General features: G+C 34.0%; 2 protein-coding genes across 9 annotated transcripts in view; one reads left to right on the top strand and one right to left on the bottom strand.

Annotated features, from left to right (window-relative positions):
- The window catches only part of LOC106052266 (muscle calcium channel subunit alpha-1-like), a 114,089-nt gene extending 104,528 nt beyond the window's left edge, over window positions 1-9,561 (top strand). For 6 of the 8 annotated variants that reach the window (XM_056028057.1, XM_056028055.1, XM_056028053.1 and 3 more), the window contains one exon: window positions 132-9,561. In XM_056028057.1, coding sequence (XP_055884032.1) covers window positions 132-440 — 309 coding nt within the window. In that variant the 3' untranslated portion in view covers window positions 441-9,561. The remainder of the gene's footprint in view (window positions 1-131) is intronic. The other 2 variants (XM_056028054.1, XM_056028056.1) reach the window with 2 other exon arrangements.
- Window positions 9,562-11,632: 2,071 nt separating this feature from the next.
- The window catches only part of LOC106052265 (protein Wnt-16-like), an 87,697-nt gene continuing 80,647 nt past the window's right edge, over window positions 11,633-18,682 (bottom strand). The window contains exon 5 of the mRNA XM_056027167.1: window positions 11,633-18,192. Coding sequence (XP_055883142.1) covers window positions 17,728-18,192 — 465 coding nt within the window. The 3' untranslated portion in view covers window positions 11,633-17,727. The remainder of the gene's footprint in view (window positions 18,193-18,682) is intronic.

The raw sequence follows: 18,682 nt of genomic DNA, 5'->3' as shown, positions 1-18,682 counted from the left end.
GTGAATCATTTAAATCTATATAGTCTATTTTATTCCGTTCATTGATGTAATTTAGTCCTTTAAGTGAGTGGATCGATCGTTTTTGAGTGAGTGTCTCTATATCTAACCAATACACTTGTTTAATTCTTTAGGTTCTGCTAGATGAGGGTTTAAATCGTTATGTAGACCCCCAGTGTTTGCAGAGAGAAATAGCGGAAGCCACCAATATGACTCAGGAAGAAATGAATGTAGCTGCACGAGAAATTATCCGCCAGTCCAGAAATCTGGACTCTGCCTACTTTGAATCTAGTCCTTCCAGCATCTACCCTCCTGACGTTGGTGCCAGGTCAAGGCGGCCTGCCTCTGGTCAACAGCAACATGAGATGCAAGACCGTTCCCGTTTGTCAGCCAACTCCAATTATGTAGATAAATATCCATTGGTAAATGTGACTTCATTATAGCAGTGGCTTTTTTGCTAGTCATGTGTGCTGTTTAACTGAGAGTAGAAAACAAATGCTCTAGCTGATACTAACTAACACACTAGTTAATTGAACTATTTTTATTTTCTTTAAGAGCTGTGTTGTTTAGGAAAATAGCTTTCTCTCTTTGCCAAAAAAAATAATAATTGTTTTCTAAACTTTTTTTTTTCTTATAGTTGCCATAATTGTTTTATTTCTCTTTCTACTTTGCATCAAACCTGTACTTTGTAGGTCTTACTTGTACTTTGTAGGTCTTACTTGTACTTTGTAGGTCTTACTTGTACTTTGCAGGTCTTACTTGTACTTTGCAGGTCTTACTTGTACTTTGCAGGTCTTACTTGTACTTTGTAGGTCTTACTTGTACTTTGCAGGTCTTACTTGTAGTATATTTTTTAATATGAAAAAAATCTAAGCACTCTTCAACTCTTTCTCTCCTAACTGCCGAAAGCAACATTGATTCCACCAGAATGTGATAGATAATTACGGAGAGAAAGAGTTAAGAAACAATAATTTGACTTCCTGCACACATCACTGCTTGCTTTTGTCAACTGCACTGTGTCACAACTTTAAACTGCATTTTATTTTTCATTTGAACTTCAAGTTACAATGTGCACTGTTCTATTAATTGGAATGTTTTAATTTTTCTAGTGAACTTGTGATTCGTAGTTTCGCTGGTTTGTGATGAGGATGAACTGTGAACTGCAGCTGTGACCAGTGCCTGCTCGTGTTCCTACTAAACACTAACCCAAGTCTTGAATTAGTTCTCCTGTAGAGAAGCATCACTTATCTATATATTTTATGTACATCTCAAAGTAATGTAAATAGGAAATCTGTTTGTTTATGACCACTGGCCTATATATATTTATGCATGTATTTAAAAAACTAACAATGTTGATTCTGTGTGGCTGAATGGTTGGTTTGAACTTCTGGGAGAGGATGCCCCACTAATTTTAGAAAAAAAAATTCTTTTTTCTTCATCTTATTTTCCTATATTATTTGGAATAGTTCTATTGCTTGACATGTACGTCTTGAAATGTTGTCATGAAATTATTTCGATTAGTTTAATCATCAGCAATACTGACTGGTCCTCACGGAGAGCAGATTCATTGATTTGGGAGTCTTCTATTGATTTGAGTTCATTCAGAATCTGCCATTCTCTTGCCTGTCATGTTCTTCTTTTTTATTTTACCTTTATTTTGAGTTGGGACATTACATTCTGTGGTTGTTGTTTTTTGTCTGTGAATAAAGTTACACTTTTGCATGCAACACATGCTCTGTAATTATCTCCCTTACATTGAGTATTTGCTAACATTGAAAATGAACCTGACTGTAAATAATGTTGTCATTCACTGATCACCTTTTTCTTTTTCATTGTTTATTTTGGCTGAAGGTTGTTTTTTTTTTTTCTGTTTTATACTAGACATGGTTTTCTTGGACATAGTCTGCGTTGAAATCAAACTAGTTACCTCGTATTCTTGAACGCCATCTGTGTATAAAACAAACTAGTCCTTTACTAGCAAGCAGTCTGTGTTGAAATCAAGCTAATGAAACGTAGCAGGCTTTTACAGTGTTCTAACATGAACTCCCATATCACCTAGTGATGCGTGTACATAAACGATTTACCTTCTGTTTCATTGCTACCAAAGTTGTACATTTGATTTTATTGAATGGCTTTATTCTTAACACTTTTTTTTTTTCCATATCAATCTAGCCCTCCCCTTTGTCACATGACATTTACAAGTTCTTTTATGTAAATATTAAGATTTGTTTCAACTTTATATTTCTTATCAAGGGTCTTTCTTTTATGTCTGTAATGTTCAATACACTGTGAAATCTTTTCATCGCATAGTCGATGACTTCTTGTACAATTTGTTGTTGTTTTTTTTCTGTGCAATTTTCCAATTATATTTATGTTTTTTTCTTTTGGGGAATGACTTTTTCTTGAGACCTTCTGGGCAGAGATCCATGTTCTAGGCTGGTAGTCTTTAGACCTACTGGATAGAGATCCTTGTTCTAGGCTGGTAGTCTTTAGACCTACTGGATAGAGATCCATGTTCTAGGCTGGTAATCTTTAGACCTACTGGATAGAGATCCATGTTCTAGGCTGGTAATCTTTAGACCTACTGGACTACTGTTTATGTTCTAGTTTTGGGATAGCATGTTTCAATATTTTTTTGTTTTGCTCATAATATAATTGAGCTTCTGATTCAGAATTTGGTTGTTCTCAGCTATCTGATCAATGTATTTTATGTTCCTAATAAGTTTTGTCATCAACAATGTCAACTTGTATAGTGCATCAATAGCAGTAGGTTGCGCTAGTGTACACGACTGATGGTTTTGGAAAGTAACAATGTCTGGACACTAGGGCAGTGATGTACTGGGCTGTTTTTCTGCTTAATAATAATTCAGTTGTATAGCTCTTACATTTCATTATATCCAGTTGGTCAGTTCACTATCTCAGCATGCTTATTGTCCAGCTGGCCTGGATTGATTAGGCACAAGGTATGGCTGGAGATAGTGACCAGTTCTAGTTCTACCGCTACTTTTTATTTCCCAGTCTGCATGAATTGATGTCATTGTGTTGTCATGGTTACAAAGTTGTTCTCAGCATGTTGTCATTGTGTTGTCATGTTACAAAGTTGTTCTCAGCTTCCTCCTGTAGAATTCTTTCTTTAATAAATGGGTTGTTGTCTTTTCTTATTTGAATCATCCTTTCTATTCTAGTTGTGTTCAATGTATCTGGCGCCGATCACTTTATGCCATGTTGTGGTTGTAGTGGTACATTGTTTCCAATGATACTACTACGAAAATACCTGTGTTATAGTTTTCATTATTTGACCCAAACCTGTCAGTTTTTACTAGACCCTGTCAATCAGTCTGGACGTTACTATGGCAGCCTCATTGCCTGTGTGTTAACATAAATAATCTGCTCGTACTTTTACTGATAATTTCTAATGAAACCATTAGTATCTTCTCATCCAAAATACAAGAATTGAATATCTTCAATATGTTTACATTATAACAGTAGACGGCCATTTTACAAACTGATGTAATTAATACTTGAGACTAAAGATTACAAGCTAAAGATTTCATATTTACATGTTTTCTTTTTGAAGTGTCCTCCAGATTGAAAGATAATGCAGAATATTTGACTGCATAGATGCCAAGTCACTTAATCATTTAATTTGGGAAGCTAAAAAAGTGACGAACTGGACAGATTTGTTAAAACATCCTGTCTTGAACATATAAATAGCTTCAGGCAAGAATAATTTGTATAGACTTGTCTTTTTTTTTTTTTTTTTTTTTTTTTTTAGAGGTTATTTTAAACATCTTTTGTCAGTTGGTCAACATAAATAAAACAGAAAATTTAATCACTAATTGACAATTGCTTTGTTCATACAAGTGCATCAAAGGGCAGTTTGGCATTAATATCTGACCTTAGTTGGGAAAATATGTTCTCTAGTGTAAATGCTATTTAGAGCAGTGTTTAAAAAAAAAAGAATTAAAAATCCAGCATCATGAATTTTTAACTTCAATAAAAAAGTTATGAAAAAAGGGGTGGGTTCATTACATAATATATTGGTTAGGTGACATCTTTACAAATTATTTTGGTTAGGTGACATCCTTACAAATTATTTTGGTTAGGTGACATCTTTACAAATTATTTTGGTTAGGTGACATCTTTACAAATTATTTTGGTTAGGTGACATCTTTACAAATTATTTTGGTTAGGTGACATCCTTACAAATTATTTTGGTTAGGTGACATCTTTACAAATTATTTTGGTTAGGTGACATCCTTACAAATTATTTTGGTTAGGTGACATCTTTACAAATTATTTTGGTTAGGTGACATCTTTACAAATTATTTTGGTTAGGTGACATCTTTACAAATTATTTTGGTTAGGTGACATCTTCACAAATTACTTTGGTTAGGTAACATCTTTATAAATTACATTTGAGTAGAAATCAAAATGACTAATTTGGATGTAAAATTTCTGCCTAAGAGCCGTCTCTATTAAGTCCACTTACTGTACAAGATGTATGTTTCCTCTATAAGATACCTAGACTAGGCTGCTCTCATTGAGTCATGTCCTTTGATGTTCTTTGTGATAACATTTATTTTGATGACATTCTTGATCTGGTGCCTTGATTTCAATACACAGAAGCATCTTGTAATATAAAACAAAACATCTTGTATTATATTTTTGTCATTCATGTATTGGTTTGACTTGATCTCTTCATTTCATTCTGCCCAATTTGCCAACAATTTGCTTTTTCGCACAAGCTTGCTAGACTGGGGGCTGTGTCTCATGAGTGTCTGAATTCTACCGTGTAACCTGTCAATTATTTTTTTGGTCTCCTAGAAAACATTTTTTTGTTGAAAGCTTTTGGTTCAAGACAATCCACTAGTTAGCAGGGGCACTAACCTCTTCATCCTTGCTTCCTCAACATCCTTTGTTGTTTTTTTCTCTGTACTATGCTGTCTGAATCTTGTCAAACAGGAGTTATTTCCCACTGGCTGTAGCTACTGACTTATTTCCCTTCTTTTTGGCATGAATGTTTCCCAACAAACCTATTAACAAACTATAGTAGCCTATAAATAACTGCTAAATACTAGATTATTTATGTACATTTCAGAAAATTGATCATACATTTCGATGATTACATTATGGAGAAAATAGACTATTGCTTCTTGTTAAAGAAGTGAGTTTTAATTATTTGATGTCATCAAATATTAATGACAGTAAAAAAAAAATTTTTTTCTTCAACTTTGTCCCTTATCAAACAAGGTATGACAGTCAAGATAAATTAAGCCGTTTAAACTTCCTATCACCTTCCTCGACTGGTTGATCAATTTACTGATCATTTAAGTCAATGATGGAGTCGCTGATCAAATACCTGCAGTCTCAAGGTATCCTGTGATGCATCAGGCCATCCCACTAGGCCTCTAAGTTTGAGGCTGGAAAGTTTTCTGCATCAAATTTTGTTTGCTTTGGATGAAGAAAAAAAAACAAACAATATTGTCATGTTTTGATTGTTTTTTTAATTTCATGAGTAGAAATGAAACCTAACACTAGTGTTCTCATCAAGTTTTTCAATTTCACCACGGTAGAGACATTGATGGCATTTTTAGCCAGTGAAGTTAAAGCAAACTTGGCTCATGAGCCTCTCTCTCACTCCTTCTCTCTGTGTTGTGACCCTATCATTGCCAGGTTTTTGTTTTCAATCACTTATCTTGTGTAATTTAAATTTTTTTTTGCACATAATTTTGTCTTTTGTATAAGTTTGATGTTAGATGATTTTTTTTTTCATATAATTTTACACTTTTATGTTGTTGGGTTTATTTTGTTTTTCTTTGCCATGATTAGTTGTGTTTTTTTTTTCTTGGTATTTTCAAGTTGTGCTCATTAATGGTTTAATGAATTATTTTTTTTTGGATGAAACTGTCATTGAGGTTTTGTGTCAATGGCTATGATGGCACCACCAATCTGTGGTGTGACACTGTCTTTGAGGTTCGACATGCCTACCAGTTTGATGTGACATTGTCCAGTAGTTGTGGCAACCTTTTTATTATATCTCAGCATTTTGTTTTCAATGAGACTTGTTGCTTGAAAAGTGGTGGAGTTATTTATTGAGTGCATGCCAGCTGGGTTTTTTTTTTTCTTAGTGTGTCAGCTGGGTTTTGTCTGTGTTAGAAAAATAAAGGCTGTGCCTTAACAATGACTCACTGTGTTTGATTCCTTGACCTTTTCGCTACATCTGACTGTTGTTACCTCCATCTACATTTACCACTTAAGAAAACTGAATAGAAAAGAATATTTCTTACAAAACACAAGTGTTGCAATATTTATCATGAGCTAACATCTGATAGATAACAAAGGTAATTCAAATTTGTTTGATATATCAAGTTAATAAACTTAGCATTCACCATATTGCCTTTAAGACCATGTAGCTATCTCAAAAATTGTCTATACATTTAAATTAAAGAGAAGATTTTTTAGAGTATTTTGGTCTAACCTCCTGACAAACTGTTGGTCTAATTAGTTTTTCTGTTCAATTCTTTCTTTGCATTTCAAGTTACTTTCCATCAAATACTCTCTAGATTTGAATACAATCTTTGCCAAGGACAAGATATTTCTTAGCAGAGAATATTTTCATTTTAGAACTCTGTCTTGAAAATGGTAATAAATATATACAGTATATACATTTAAATTATTTATTCATTGTTTTTAAATTATATATCAATATTTTCAGATGTTGATATTTTGTCTATCCTTATGGCACCATGATGCACATTTGTTTATTTTCTTCCTTTAACCTTTTAGAATTTGTGTTTACTTCTGTTCAGTTCACTCCAATGGATGGAGTTGTGGACCCTGAAGATTGTAGGCTTAAAACCTTTCTAAATGATCTAAATATCTTGTTTCTAATATTTAATTACCGTTATATATATAAATTAGGTTTCAACATCTCCAACATCAATGATGTATCAAACTAGAACACTTTTATTGCAATGTCGGATTTCTCTGTGTTTTTTGTTTTTTTTCATTTTTAAGCAAATATCCAGTACTGGATCAGTTATAAATATAAAAATTTTGTTAATCTTTTTCAAACTATCTCTCTACAAAACCAATTAATGTAACTACTATTCAAGAAGTTTTATAATAGTTCTCATAAAGATTGAATCTGAGTAGCTAAAAAGGTGTAAAGTTTTGATATTTGGAAATAACAAAATGGTTACTAACAGAACTGTATATTTATATGGCTAAAAAAAAAAAGATGATATGGTGATTGCTCTGTTTTGTGATTGGTCAATTTGTTTTCAAATTGTCAGACTTTGGGCTGATTCAGATAGTAGAAATAGTTCAAGGACAATCTTCAAGGACAAATGTGCAATATTTCACATACTTTTTGTATTAGTCATTGGCCAAAACTCTGTATCGATGAGATCTGATACGTCTTGATGGGCTTTCAGTCTGAGATGATTTCATCTTGAATGATTCAATAGATTTGTGCAATCACTGGTTATCTAGTCTATACATTTTATAATCAAGTATTTTGAGTTTTAGAAACATGTATTTATACATATAAGTATCATGGATGAACCGTTTTCTTTTTAAAATATCACAAAATGATATTTTATTTTTAGGTGTTTGTGATATATTGGTATACAGCATTTTGTTTTTATATCTTCACTTTAGATTTGACTGTTGTACTTAGAATGGAATCTCAAAGTTGATCATTTATTTATTTATTTACCTCAGAATCTCAAGATTCTTTACAAGTTCATTCAATAAAATTCATGTAAATCTTAGCGATGTGACCAGGTTTGTTTGTTAACACATTCTTGAACTCAGTGTATTGGAGAAACCCTAACAGGATGAATCTCTGAAATGTTCGATTCTTAGTTGAGGTACTTGGTCTTGTAACCTAACCACCGTCATATATTTGTGTTTCAATTAGACATAGGCTGGTCTTATCCTAAACAGTTTTTAGCCTTTAGCTCATACATTTACTTCGACAGACTACTAATAAAATATCACTTCTTAATTAACATCATAAGATAATGTCAACTGTTTATCTAGTTTTTGTTTTTAAATTATTTTTTCTTTGTATTTACAAAGTTTACAAAAATAATGTTTCATTTCTATGACTAGAATCATGTTATTGCTGGTTTGATTTTAACACATATTTTTTTGTTTATATCCTTAAGATTGACATTTTAGCCTAATTGTAAAATATTTTTAAATGTCAGATTTTTTAGTAGAAGCTATGGAAAATAATTGTTTAATATTGAAATATGATTGTAGAGGTTATGAAGACTTAAAAAAGAAATAGCCTATTTTTAAATACATTGTTTGTTTTTTACTTTTTTTTTCTTTCAATATCTGACAACAAAAATATTTGCCATTGTTTTGAAACGTGACGTGTATTCAACTAGTCTATTGTCATGCGTTCCATGGCCTTTTACACCGTCCCTCATAAAATGTTTTACATGGATGTTCCTTCAGAATGGAAGAAAATCTACATCCTAGTCCCAAACCTCCTGAAGGACAATGGGGGATGGCAGTGGGCAGTGTATGAACCCGGCACCATCGAAATGACTGAACGACAGTTCAGCACGCATACAGCATAACCAGGCAACTATCCTATTGTGGTGCAACACAGTTCTATGACATACTCAGTGAAATGTCAGAAGTGACCTTAAATCTTATTGGTCTGCTTGGCCTTGAACTTGAGAACTTCAATGTGGTAAATTTGAAAATTCGTGGAATCAATAATTGCTGAGACTTTAGATGTTTCATGAGAGCAAGATTTTAGTTTGCGCTACCACTTTGACTGCTGTATGCCATTAAATAACACAGTTCATAGCATTTCCTACTGTGTCTCTGCATGATGGTCTTTTTTGAAGTAATGTCTGTGTAATATAAGATAAGATAAGGATAACATGGAACGCATAACATGCAATTTAAGTCAAGATAAAGAATTACTTTTTAAGATACGTATCTTTTAGTTTAAAAAATCTTTTTAGTCAAATATAGAATTTTTTATAGAACTTTGTTAACTTTGTATTTTTAGATTGGTTTTTATTCTGTTCAGTCAAATGTTACAATTTAAGGTTAGTCTAAATTTCATGTCAAGTGAAAAGTATCATTTGTGCAATATATCATATATTGATTTATAGTTTCTGTATCTCTTACAATTGTAGTATTGGAGTAAAATGAAGTAAAGGTCAGCTAATCCTCGCTATAGCAACATCTAAGTAGGTCAACACATTGTTTACTTGTATATATTGTGACATAAGCTCAAAGAGTTTATTTTTAGACCAGATGTGGACAACTTGTGAAGGAATTAGTTGAACTCTATTTTTGTAAGAACACATGTGCTATATCAAGGCACCTGAGCAAGCTTTATCTCCCTTTTTGCCTGTCTCACTTCCCTAAGTTAACTCTTGTTATCTGCCCCTAGCCCTTTTTTTTTTTTAAAGTTTTTTTCTTTATTTATCTTTTTAAATTTTCTTTCAAGTCCTGATTCAATTTTGGATTTGTTGATGTGCAATAAATATTGAAATAATAACATGCCCTTATTGATACATACAACATGTTGTTGTTGTTTTTTTTACTGGTTATTGTATGTGTCTTATATGTTTTTGTTTTATATGTCATTGTTTGGTGTCAGAAGTAGTCATGTTTCATTCTCATAGCTTGTGATCCATGAGTGAAATAGAGCTCGTTGTTTTTCTTTCTTTTTTTTAAATTGCTTGCTATAGAGCAGCGGTTCTCAACCTTTTAAGCTCAGTGACCCCATTTTAAAAATCCCCACTCTGCTGCGACACACACACACACACACATACAGCAATAGAAGAATAGACAAAAACAATCCATATTTTTGATGGTCTTTGGCGACCCCTGGCAAATCGTCAATCGACCCCCAAGGGCTCACGACCCATAGGTTGAGAATCCCTGCTATAGAGCATCATACTTCGACCTATCCTTGCTCAGTGCGCTATGGAGGGTATTTTTTTGGAATATTGGTCTTTTATAGATACTTCTTCTGCATATAGCAGATTGTTGATGTTCCGATTTAACCCTGCCTTCTCTATCATAAACCAAATATATTTATTACAATTTTCGAGAAGTTATGATTCCCCCATTCCTTTTGTGTTTAGTACCACATGCAATTTTTTTTGCTCTTCAGAATAAAAATTTTTAAAAATTAAAAAATAGGTTTCATACACGCATTATTAAAGACGCACACACAAAAATATATAATTTAAAAAAAAAACAACAACAACAACAAAACACTTGTTTCCCTAACTTTCAACACTGTCCAGTGAAATTTAACTATCTGCATTTTCCTTATATAATTATTTTTATTACTGTTATTAATATTATGATGGTTTAAACTGAAATGTGTCTACCAAAGTTTTTGAACGCGCTGCAAAGCCTATAAAATAAAAATCCCCAAGCTTCCATTTTAGCAACTTTGTACTTTGCTGATCTAATTTCCATAGCCTTTACCCCAGTGTGTATGTAGCCTTATGACTCATTACGATTTTTACGACCAAGCTCAACATCTACCCACAACAAATCCTCTCCTTTTAGTGGGAATGCGTGTGGGGGGGGAGGTGGCTAAGGGCATTACTTAGAGGTTTAAACAAGACCAATCGTTGTTATCGCTTTAACAATAGGTCTCCGTTTTTATATGTTAATAAACTAATAATAGACTTATAATCAATATAATAATATCCAAACATCTACAGTTCTCTCTATTTATATTAATTAAAAATGAACAATTCTACTTGGAAGATCTAATTGTGTAAGTGTGTGTGTTGAAAATTTATGTATCAATTTTTTAGGAAAATTAATCTCTTATAAATACTTATTCTGCTGTAGAGTTCTTACAATGAGTATTACCTTGACAGTTCTTTAAAAAAAACAATTAATCAGGCTCCCTTACACAGGCGACTACCTTAAAAGAAATAAGATTTGTGTGCCTAAATTTCCAGACACTGCTCAACCTACAGTCAACACTCAACATTGAGCACACAACAGTTCAAAAAATAAACATGCAACGATGAACGATTGTGTGTTATTTACTCATCAAACGAGACAATGTTTCTGTAATACTTTGTACGTGTTGGTTTCTAGTTTATTTGCCTGTAGGTTGGTTGTTCCTATATAGAACAGTGATTCTCTGGCTTCTTTCCCTTAACGGAACACTTCGCACATTCTGAGTATTTACTGGAACATTTGTTTTAGAGAGGTTAATTCACGTTGTGGTTTACTAGTTAATTATTCCAGTAGTTCGCGGAACACATTATTCAGGCATTGCGGAACACTAGCTAGAGTTTCGGGGAACACAATTTGGGGAACTCAGGTCTAAATGAATAAAAAACAGGATGAATTTTGTTTTTACAGTGTTGGCCTTTTTTTTAATTTCAAGATTTATGTACTTATTTTTTTGCTGCCTCCATAGCTGTATTGCCGCTTTTAGTTTTATGTAGTCTGTCTGTCCGTCAGTCTGAGTCATGTTTAGATCTCAAAATTGTCAAGTGTCCCAATGAATGTCAGAGCAAAAAAAACACAAAACGCCAATAATACGACAAGAAAAGACTATTCAGTAAGTTTGACTCAACCAATCAATAGAAACAGAGCCTCAAAGTCACAATTTTAAATTAAATCTACTATTTTATTACAAACTTTATATTACAGTTGAACTTCAAACAATAACAATACATTCTTGATGAGCACAGACCTATATATATATAAATATATGACACAAACACGCTCCGCAGTAATCGTTAATAGAAGACATTTGTACACTCCTTGAGAAAAGAGAAAGGGGAGAGAATAAAAAAAAATACATTGAATGAATGGAACATATACCAAACATAATACACACACATTGTATCAACCATTCTTTGAAGTGAATACATTCCAATGGTTCAATACCAAATATACTTACAAAAAGCACACTGTATTTTTTTTTGTTTAAATTAAAAATGCTATTGCCGAACGAGAGAGGAAAGAAATCACACACTGAGAGACATTGAAATATAAAAAAATGACAAGGGATATGTTGCTGACAGCCTCAAATGTTTTTTATTTTGTGATGTCTGGATTTGTGATTCTCAAAGTTAATAAAAAAAGCTTTTACTTTAAACTTAAAATAGATTTCTGACGTGTATTTTTTGTTAAGCTCAATATTTATAATCAAGGGGGCGCGGTGGCTGAGTGGTTAAGCGCCTGGCTCCGAACCTGGGTACCTGGGTTTGAATCTCGGTGAAGACTAGGATTTTGAACTTCAGGATATTTAGGGCGCCCCTGGGTCCACCCAACTCTAAAGGGTAGCTGACTTAAGTTGGAGAAAGTAAAGGCGGTTGGTCGTTGTGCTGGCCACATGACACCCTGCTCGTTAACCATTAGCCAAAGAAAGAGATGACCTTAACATTATTTGCCCTATAGATCGCAATGTCTGAAAAGGGTACTTTACTTCTTTACTTTATTTTTTTATTATCAGAGAGAGAGAAATAGTCAACTTAAATAGCCTATTCTATATATATTTATGCGACATAACCGCTATCTCGAAAAAAAAGGAAGTTAATTGTTTCAGTTACACCCCTTTGCTAATGTCATAAGTCTTTTTTTTTTCATTTTCCTTGTATTAATTAAGAAATATTTTTTTTTAGAATAATTTATTTGTTAATGTCAAATCTTCAGTTCAATACATGATCAGAATCAAAGAGTGGAAGTCCAGTTCAATAATAAAGATACAGAGAAAAAAAAACAGTCTTGTTGAACAGTTACCTCAAAATCCACACATTAGAAGAGATACAGTTAATTCTATCTCTAGATTCTAGATCCATATAGATCTACATCTCTATATAACTTCTTTCCGAAGGATACGATACATTATGGGATATTCGACTGCCTTCGTTTATAAGACGTGTTTTATAGTAAAGGGGTTCGACTGCCTTCGTTTAAAAGACGTGTTTTATAGTAAAATCCCAATACAAGAGTTCAAATAGTATCCAAGACTCTCCACTTTCAGAAACAGCAAAGAAGAGAACAAGACTTCCGCTCTGTGGCAAACTTTCCACTGACAGTCCATCTGTCTTATTCACAGCTCACCTGGCCTACACTCTCCCCGAAGTGAAACTCTATTTTGTTTTAATTTGTTCTTTTCTTTAATTAACACACCTTGTCAGATCTTTCGTTCCCCATCGCTCTCCTACCCCCCCCCCCAAACAAAACCCCTTCCAATCACTAGCATGTTCGCCATTTGTAAGTGACGTAGTACGCATCCGCACGTGCAGGTTCGCCATTTGTAAATGACGTAGTAGACACAATCTGAAATAATGCCAATTATGTGTATTTATTGCTTTAAAAAAAATCGAATTAGGTTTAGGCTTTCCTTGTCTATTTGTTTTATTTAAATTTTATGTGTACCAAGTATTACATGTGTATCTTAAAGTCGAATACATAAACTTCACATAGGTTATTCTATAACAGCTTTTCTGAAAAGTAGCTCAGTCTATTTAGAGCTAGCAGTGTAAGCCTGGGGGGGTCATACAAATTACCGACATCCGTGTCATAGCGGGACAATTTGTTATAGAAGGCCTCAACACTGACCAGCAACGTCACAATAGTGGTCAGTGAAGAGAATAGCTCGTTGCTCACAGGTTGTGACGTTGCATGTCAGTTTTGAGGCCTTCTATATTGAATGGTCTCGGTCACAGGCTGCATTTTTTTTTAAAACGTCTGGTTGGTTAACTGTGGCTTTTTTATGCACTGTGGGAAGACCTTATTGAGGTCCGGATGTGACACGGGCAGGATATTATCCTCGGGTCGTAGGTTGAGCCTCACCAGAGTAAACCATAATGTAAACTAACTTGAAAGAGTTTTATTAAGAGTATGAACTTGTGTTTACAGCAGGTAGCAGTCTTGTTTAGCTTGTGATGCTACACAATAAAAATGTAGCAGGTAGCCTTACCTCTCTATGTAAAACATTCACCACGTTCAAAGTACACCTGAGAGCCACAATCTTACTAGTTATTAAATGCATACATATACATATATACTTCAACAATATATATATAATTGTGTAAATTGGACATCTCAGAGGAGGGAGAAATAAATTAAGGGGCAGATAAAAAGGTCAATGCATATGAACAATAAATCCAATGTAATATGAGTTCATTATATCCATTGTACCCTAACATGTACAAATCATAATAATAACACAAGTACGATGTACACGCAAAGTCAAATATCATTTTCTCTACACCACTTTAATTGCCAGACATCCACAGTGTAGCAAATGTAAGGACTGTCACATACATAATAATATTAAAAATTGTCCTAAAAAATAATGTTGGGTTCACGAAATGTAATCAATAAGACATTGACTGTATCTTGTTATTATTATTGTGTTATGATTATTAATTTTATTTCTAACTTATATTTGTAATGGTCGTAGCACTGAGGTGGACAATTCAAGTCGAACAGAATTATCATTTGTTTGGACCAAGAAAATAACCTTATTTTATCTCATAAGCATTTTAGAGTCTCTTATTGAAAAGGCTGCACGATAATATTCTATATGAACAAACAAGACAGTTGATTTGAATTGACCAGATCTTTTGTGGACAAACAAGTGAAATTCTAGATGATTTTTGACGCTGCAGTACCACCAGCTCGTAACGTTAAAAAGTAATACAATTAATAACGTAGCATAATGTGTAGCAGAGTGAAAGAATAACAAATGACCGTGGAAGTTAACTAAAACTACAATATACCATGATGAGATATCAGACAATTGAAGGGATGGTGACACGTGATCTTGCAGACGTTGAAGCCCTAAACATTCATGAATATTCTCGAATCAATTATCCACAAGATGGCCATTATGCTGTAGACCAGCCACATTATGTGAAAATCCCTCAATTGACTTTGTCTAACAGACCACAAAGAACTGGGCACCAGACTACAAAGAACTGGGCACCAGACTACAAAGAACTGGGTACCAGACTACAAAGAACTGGGTACCAGACTACAAAGAACTGGGTACCAGACTACAAAGAACTGGAATCTCTTTCCTAGCAATAGCGGAGAGCGAATGTTTTCTCAATTAATAATAATACAATTAGCAATAATAGTAATGCTAAATAATAAGAATAAAATGTGTAATAATTTAAAGATATAAAGTATTTGTATCATTTAGCTATTTAATGCTTTAGAATTTAAAAAAAAAAAAAAAAACCCGGAGAATAGAGAGATCCCAACTCAAGAATTTAAAAAAAAAAAAAAACGTCACAGATTTTTGTTAGCCTTGAATGTAAAGAATTCTGGAGGTATCTTTTATATGAATCCATTAACACAATCAGACAGATTTGAAGATATTCCCCCCCCCCTTTCTCTATTTTCCTCTTTTAAATATAAGCAAAAAAAAAAAAATACATTCCATGTTTGCTTGTATTACTAGCATAGTATTGTATTATTGTAATATATAAGAAAAGATTACTAGACATTTTAAAACAATAAAAGTATTACTTTAAAAAAAAAAAAAAGACAATACCTCGTTAATGCAACTTATATGCAACTTTTTCTCTTTAAAAAATTAATAAATGTTCGATTAAAAAACCAATGGAACTGTTTTTAACTCGTTCCTTCTGCTCTGCTCCCCGAGAAAGAATCCTGGTTGAGTCTTGAGTCCTGGTTGAGTCCTGATTGAGTCCTGGTTGAGTCCTGGTTGAGGGAATGTAGGCCTATAGATCTACTGCACTTTTTACTATTCCAATGTTAAACATTTAGATCTAGACTCAGAAGACGATGCGCAAGAAGACGATGCGCAAAATGTTCCTAAACATTTATTTATTAAACTCTTGAATCCATTAAGCTTTGCATTCGGAAATTCCCGAAAGCCGATGGTCCTTTCAAAGCCAATGTTGGACCTAGACCTATATCTAAATCTCTAGCCAAATTTAAATTTATTTAATTTTTTACTTGAAAAAAATGAACGGTCAGACTAGAGTTTTCCCCGTTACAAACTAGTCATTCTTTTCTCAGCGATATACATCAACTGTTACATTTCTAGGAAAATCATTAGAGCTATTCTTTTAGATCAGCTATTAAGGTTCCAGCTGGTTTCAGGTTCCATGAAGTACTGACTTGTACAGAGGGATTGCAAAAAAAAAAATGTTGCATAGGACTAAAAAAAAATCTATGCAAACGTTTTAAAGGTAATTAGGAAACAGACATTCTGTCATATTTCGTGTTTCTATAAAAGATTTTCACATTTAGAGTAATCGCAGTTTATCATTTGTATTAAAATAAATGAGAAATGGACAAGCTCTCATCTGAATCACAAGAACGATAATGCCTATTATAAGCTATCCCGACAAAATCAACGTCTTATCTTTCGACTCAGGACCGGACACAACAGAATGAGACAACATATGTACCGGAAGCTCAAAATTGGAACCGGTGAAATCTGCCCGTGTGGAGTGTCACCAAAGAATGCTGACCATGTCTAAGAGGCCCGTACAAGACACTGGCCCCAAAACACCCCAATAGAAAGAAAACTATATGGAGAGATCCCTGATTTGGAAACCACTGCGCAGTTCATCTCATGTATTTGTCTAGTCATCTGAACACTCCAACATAAAAATGAGAAGGAAGAAGAAGAAGAAATTGTATTTCACGTTTAATTTTTAAAATCCTGTTCACGAGACATCCTTTGCAATGGAATAAAAGTCACAGCATTAAAGAATGTGAAACGATATGGTGAAATGTAGGGGCGGAACTTGAAAGAGAATAAGAGTTGCAAACGATTTTGAAATAAATAAACAACCAAAACTGATGTCAAGCACACAACAGTGAAAGATCATTATTGGCCAAATAAATAATTTACGTTCTTCAGCAAAGGAAAAGATGAAAAAAAAAATGTGATTCTGCAGTGCCGAATGGTGTTTAAAATATGATATTTATATTTTATAGGCTACTCCGAGAATTTAAATACTCAACAAAAATCCACCATTGCGGAATTATAAGAAAAAATATTTAAGTGATTAAATATTTTGGTTTCAACTGCTCGTTTTTAATTAAAATTAACTCTTTCTCTCTTGAGTGACGATACCATCGTTGATTAGATCACATTAAATTAAATGAGTTTTTGAGTTTATTAACTTTAATTTGAGCTATATAAAAAGGGCATGCGTTTATACATACCAATTATAATGTTTTCTGATTAAAAGAAAACCATTATTGAAGTTTAATCGTAACAGTGTAGTAAATTAAAAATGGGGAAAATTAATAATTTTCCTTTTGAAAGTGGAAAGTAATTACGGAGAGATAAAGTCTATTTAATGTTCATAGCTGATTCCTATTTTGTTTTGTTTTTTATCTAGCAACCTAAGCGTGCACCAGAAATCTTGCCAAAGTGGTCTCTCGATTTTTCAAAATCATGATTTATGTTAATTTACCTTCTTGTTTCAAATTCAATTTTTAATTTCTGAAATTTCTAGTCTATGCGTATGCATCATATTTCATACTGCTAGACAGTAAACTAGACATTCCATGATTTTGTCTCTACACTCGTCCATTGCATAATCGAATAAAATGTATACAAAAGACACATAACAATCACGACACATGAAATCAGTTTAAATATCGATGGTCCAATGGGAATACAGATTACAACATAACACTGACGAGAAACTGAGGAAGAATGAGGATGCTCGTGTCCGATTGGCTGCGCGAGGACTATTTACAAGTATGAATGTCCAGCATTGTTTCACAAGTCTTACACTCCACGTAACAGCACCAGTGGAACTTACACTGGCACCGCTCAGTGTGGCGCACCACCTGGGTGTTGTAGCCCCGGCCGCAGCACAGGAGGTCGCAGCTCTCCGGACCCCGTGCCGTGCGGTTGCACACCCTACCCGTTGTGCCTAGTATCCCTTTCTTGGGGTTGTGTTTGCAGTAGTTAGGTGACTTGCTCAGGTGCACCAGCTCGTCGGGCTTGATCGGCACCCGTCGTTTCGATTTCTCTTTCCGCCGAAGCTTAGTTTGAGCGCGTCCGGCTAGACGTACTGACGTCTCGTAACTCTCCTTCAGGTTCTGACCAATGTCTTTGAATGTCGGAAGTCCTCGCCAGCAAGTTTTTACTGCGCATGATCCGGAGACACCGTGGCAGCGACACTTTCTGGACATCAACTTCTCGACAGTCTGAGAAAAAAAAATTAATAAAAAAGGTAAAATACACTTTAAGCTCTTATTAGATAATAATTAATACAATCTTGTTTCTTTTAGATGATTGAATTTAATAGAATACGCCTGACGTTATTATGAACCCTGTCAAAATATGTATATGGCCTCCATCAGTCGCAAAGCAACCATGGATCATATTAAAGATAGTCGCTAACACAAATTCCAAAGGAACGGCAAGTGTCGATACAGTTTGGGATCAGCGGCGTCACAGGTTCTCAGACGGTGTAGAACTGGATGCTGCAAGCTGCCGACTCATGATTTTCCCTCATGGTTGGCCCCCGAATCTTTTCTTATATTTGGGTCCAGATGCGCCTGCAACCAGATTTTGGAATTTTCCATCTCCTAGGACCTAGGTGAGTAGCCAGCAAAGGCTAACGAGCCCCTCATGCCCGGAGCTTGCATGTTTAGACGTCAGTTTATCGCCTTTGTCCCATCTCATAGTGAAAAC

Source organism: Biomphalaria glabrata, chromosome 4 (assembly GCF_947242115.1).
Source record: "Biomphalaria glabrata chromosome 4, xgBioGlab47.1, whole genome shotgun sequence".
Lineage (NCBI taxonomy): Eukaryota > Metazoa > Mollusca > Gastropoda > Planorbidae > Biomphalaria > Biomphalaria glabrata.
Note: the sequence above shows the minus strand (reverse complement) of the source record. Positions and strands in the feature narration are given on the sequence as shown.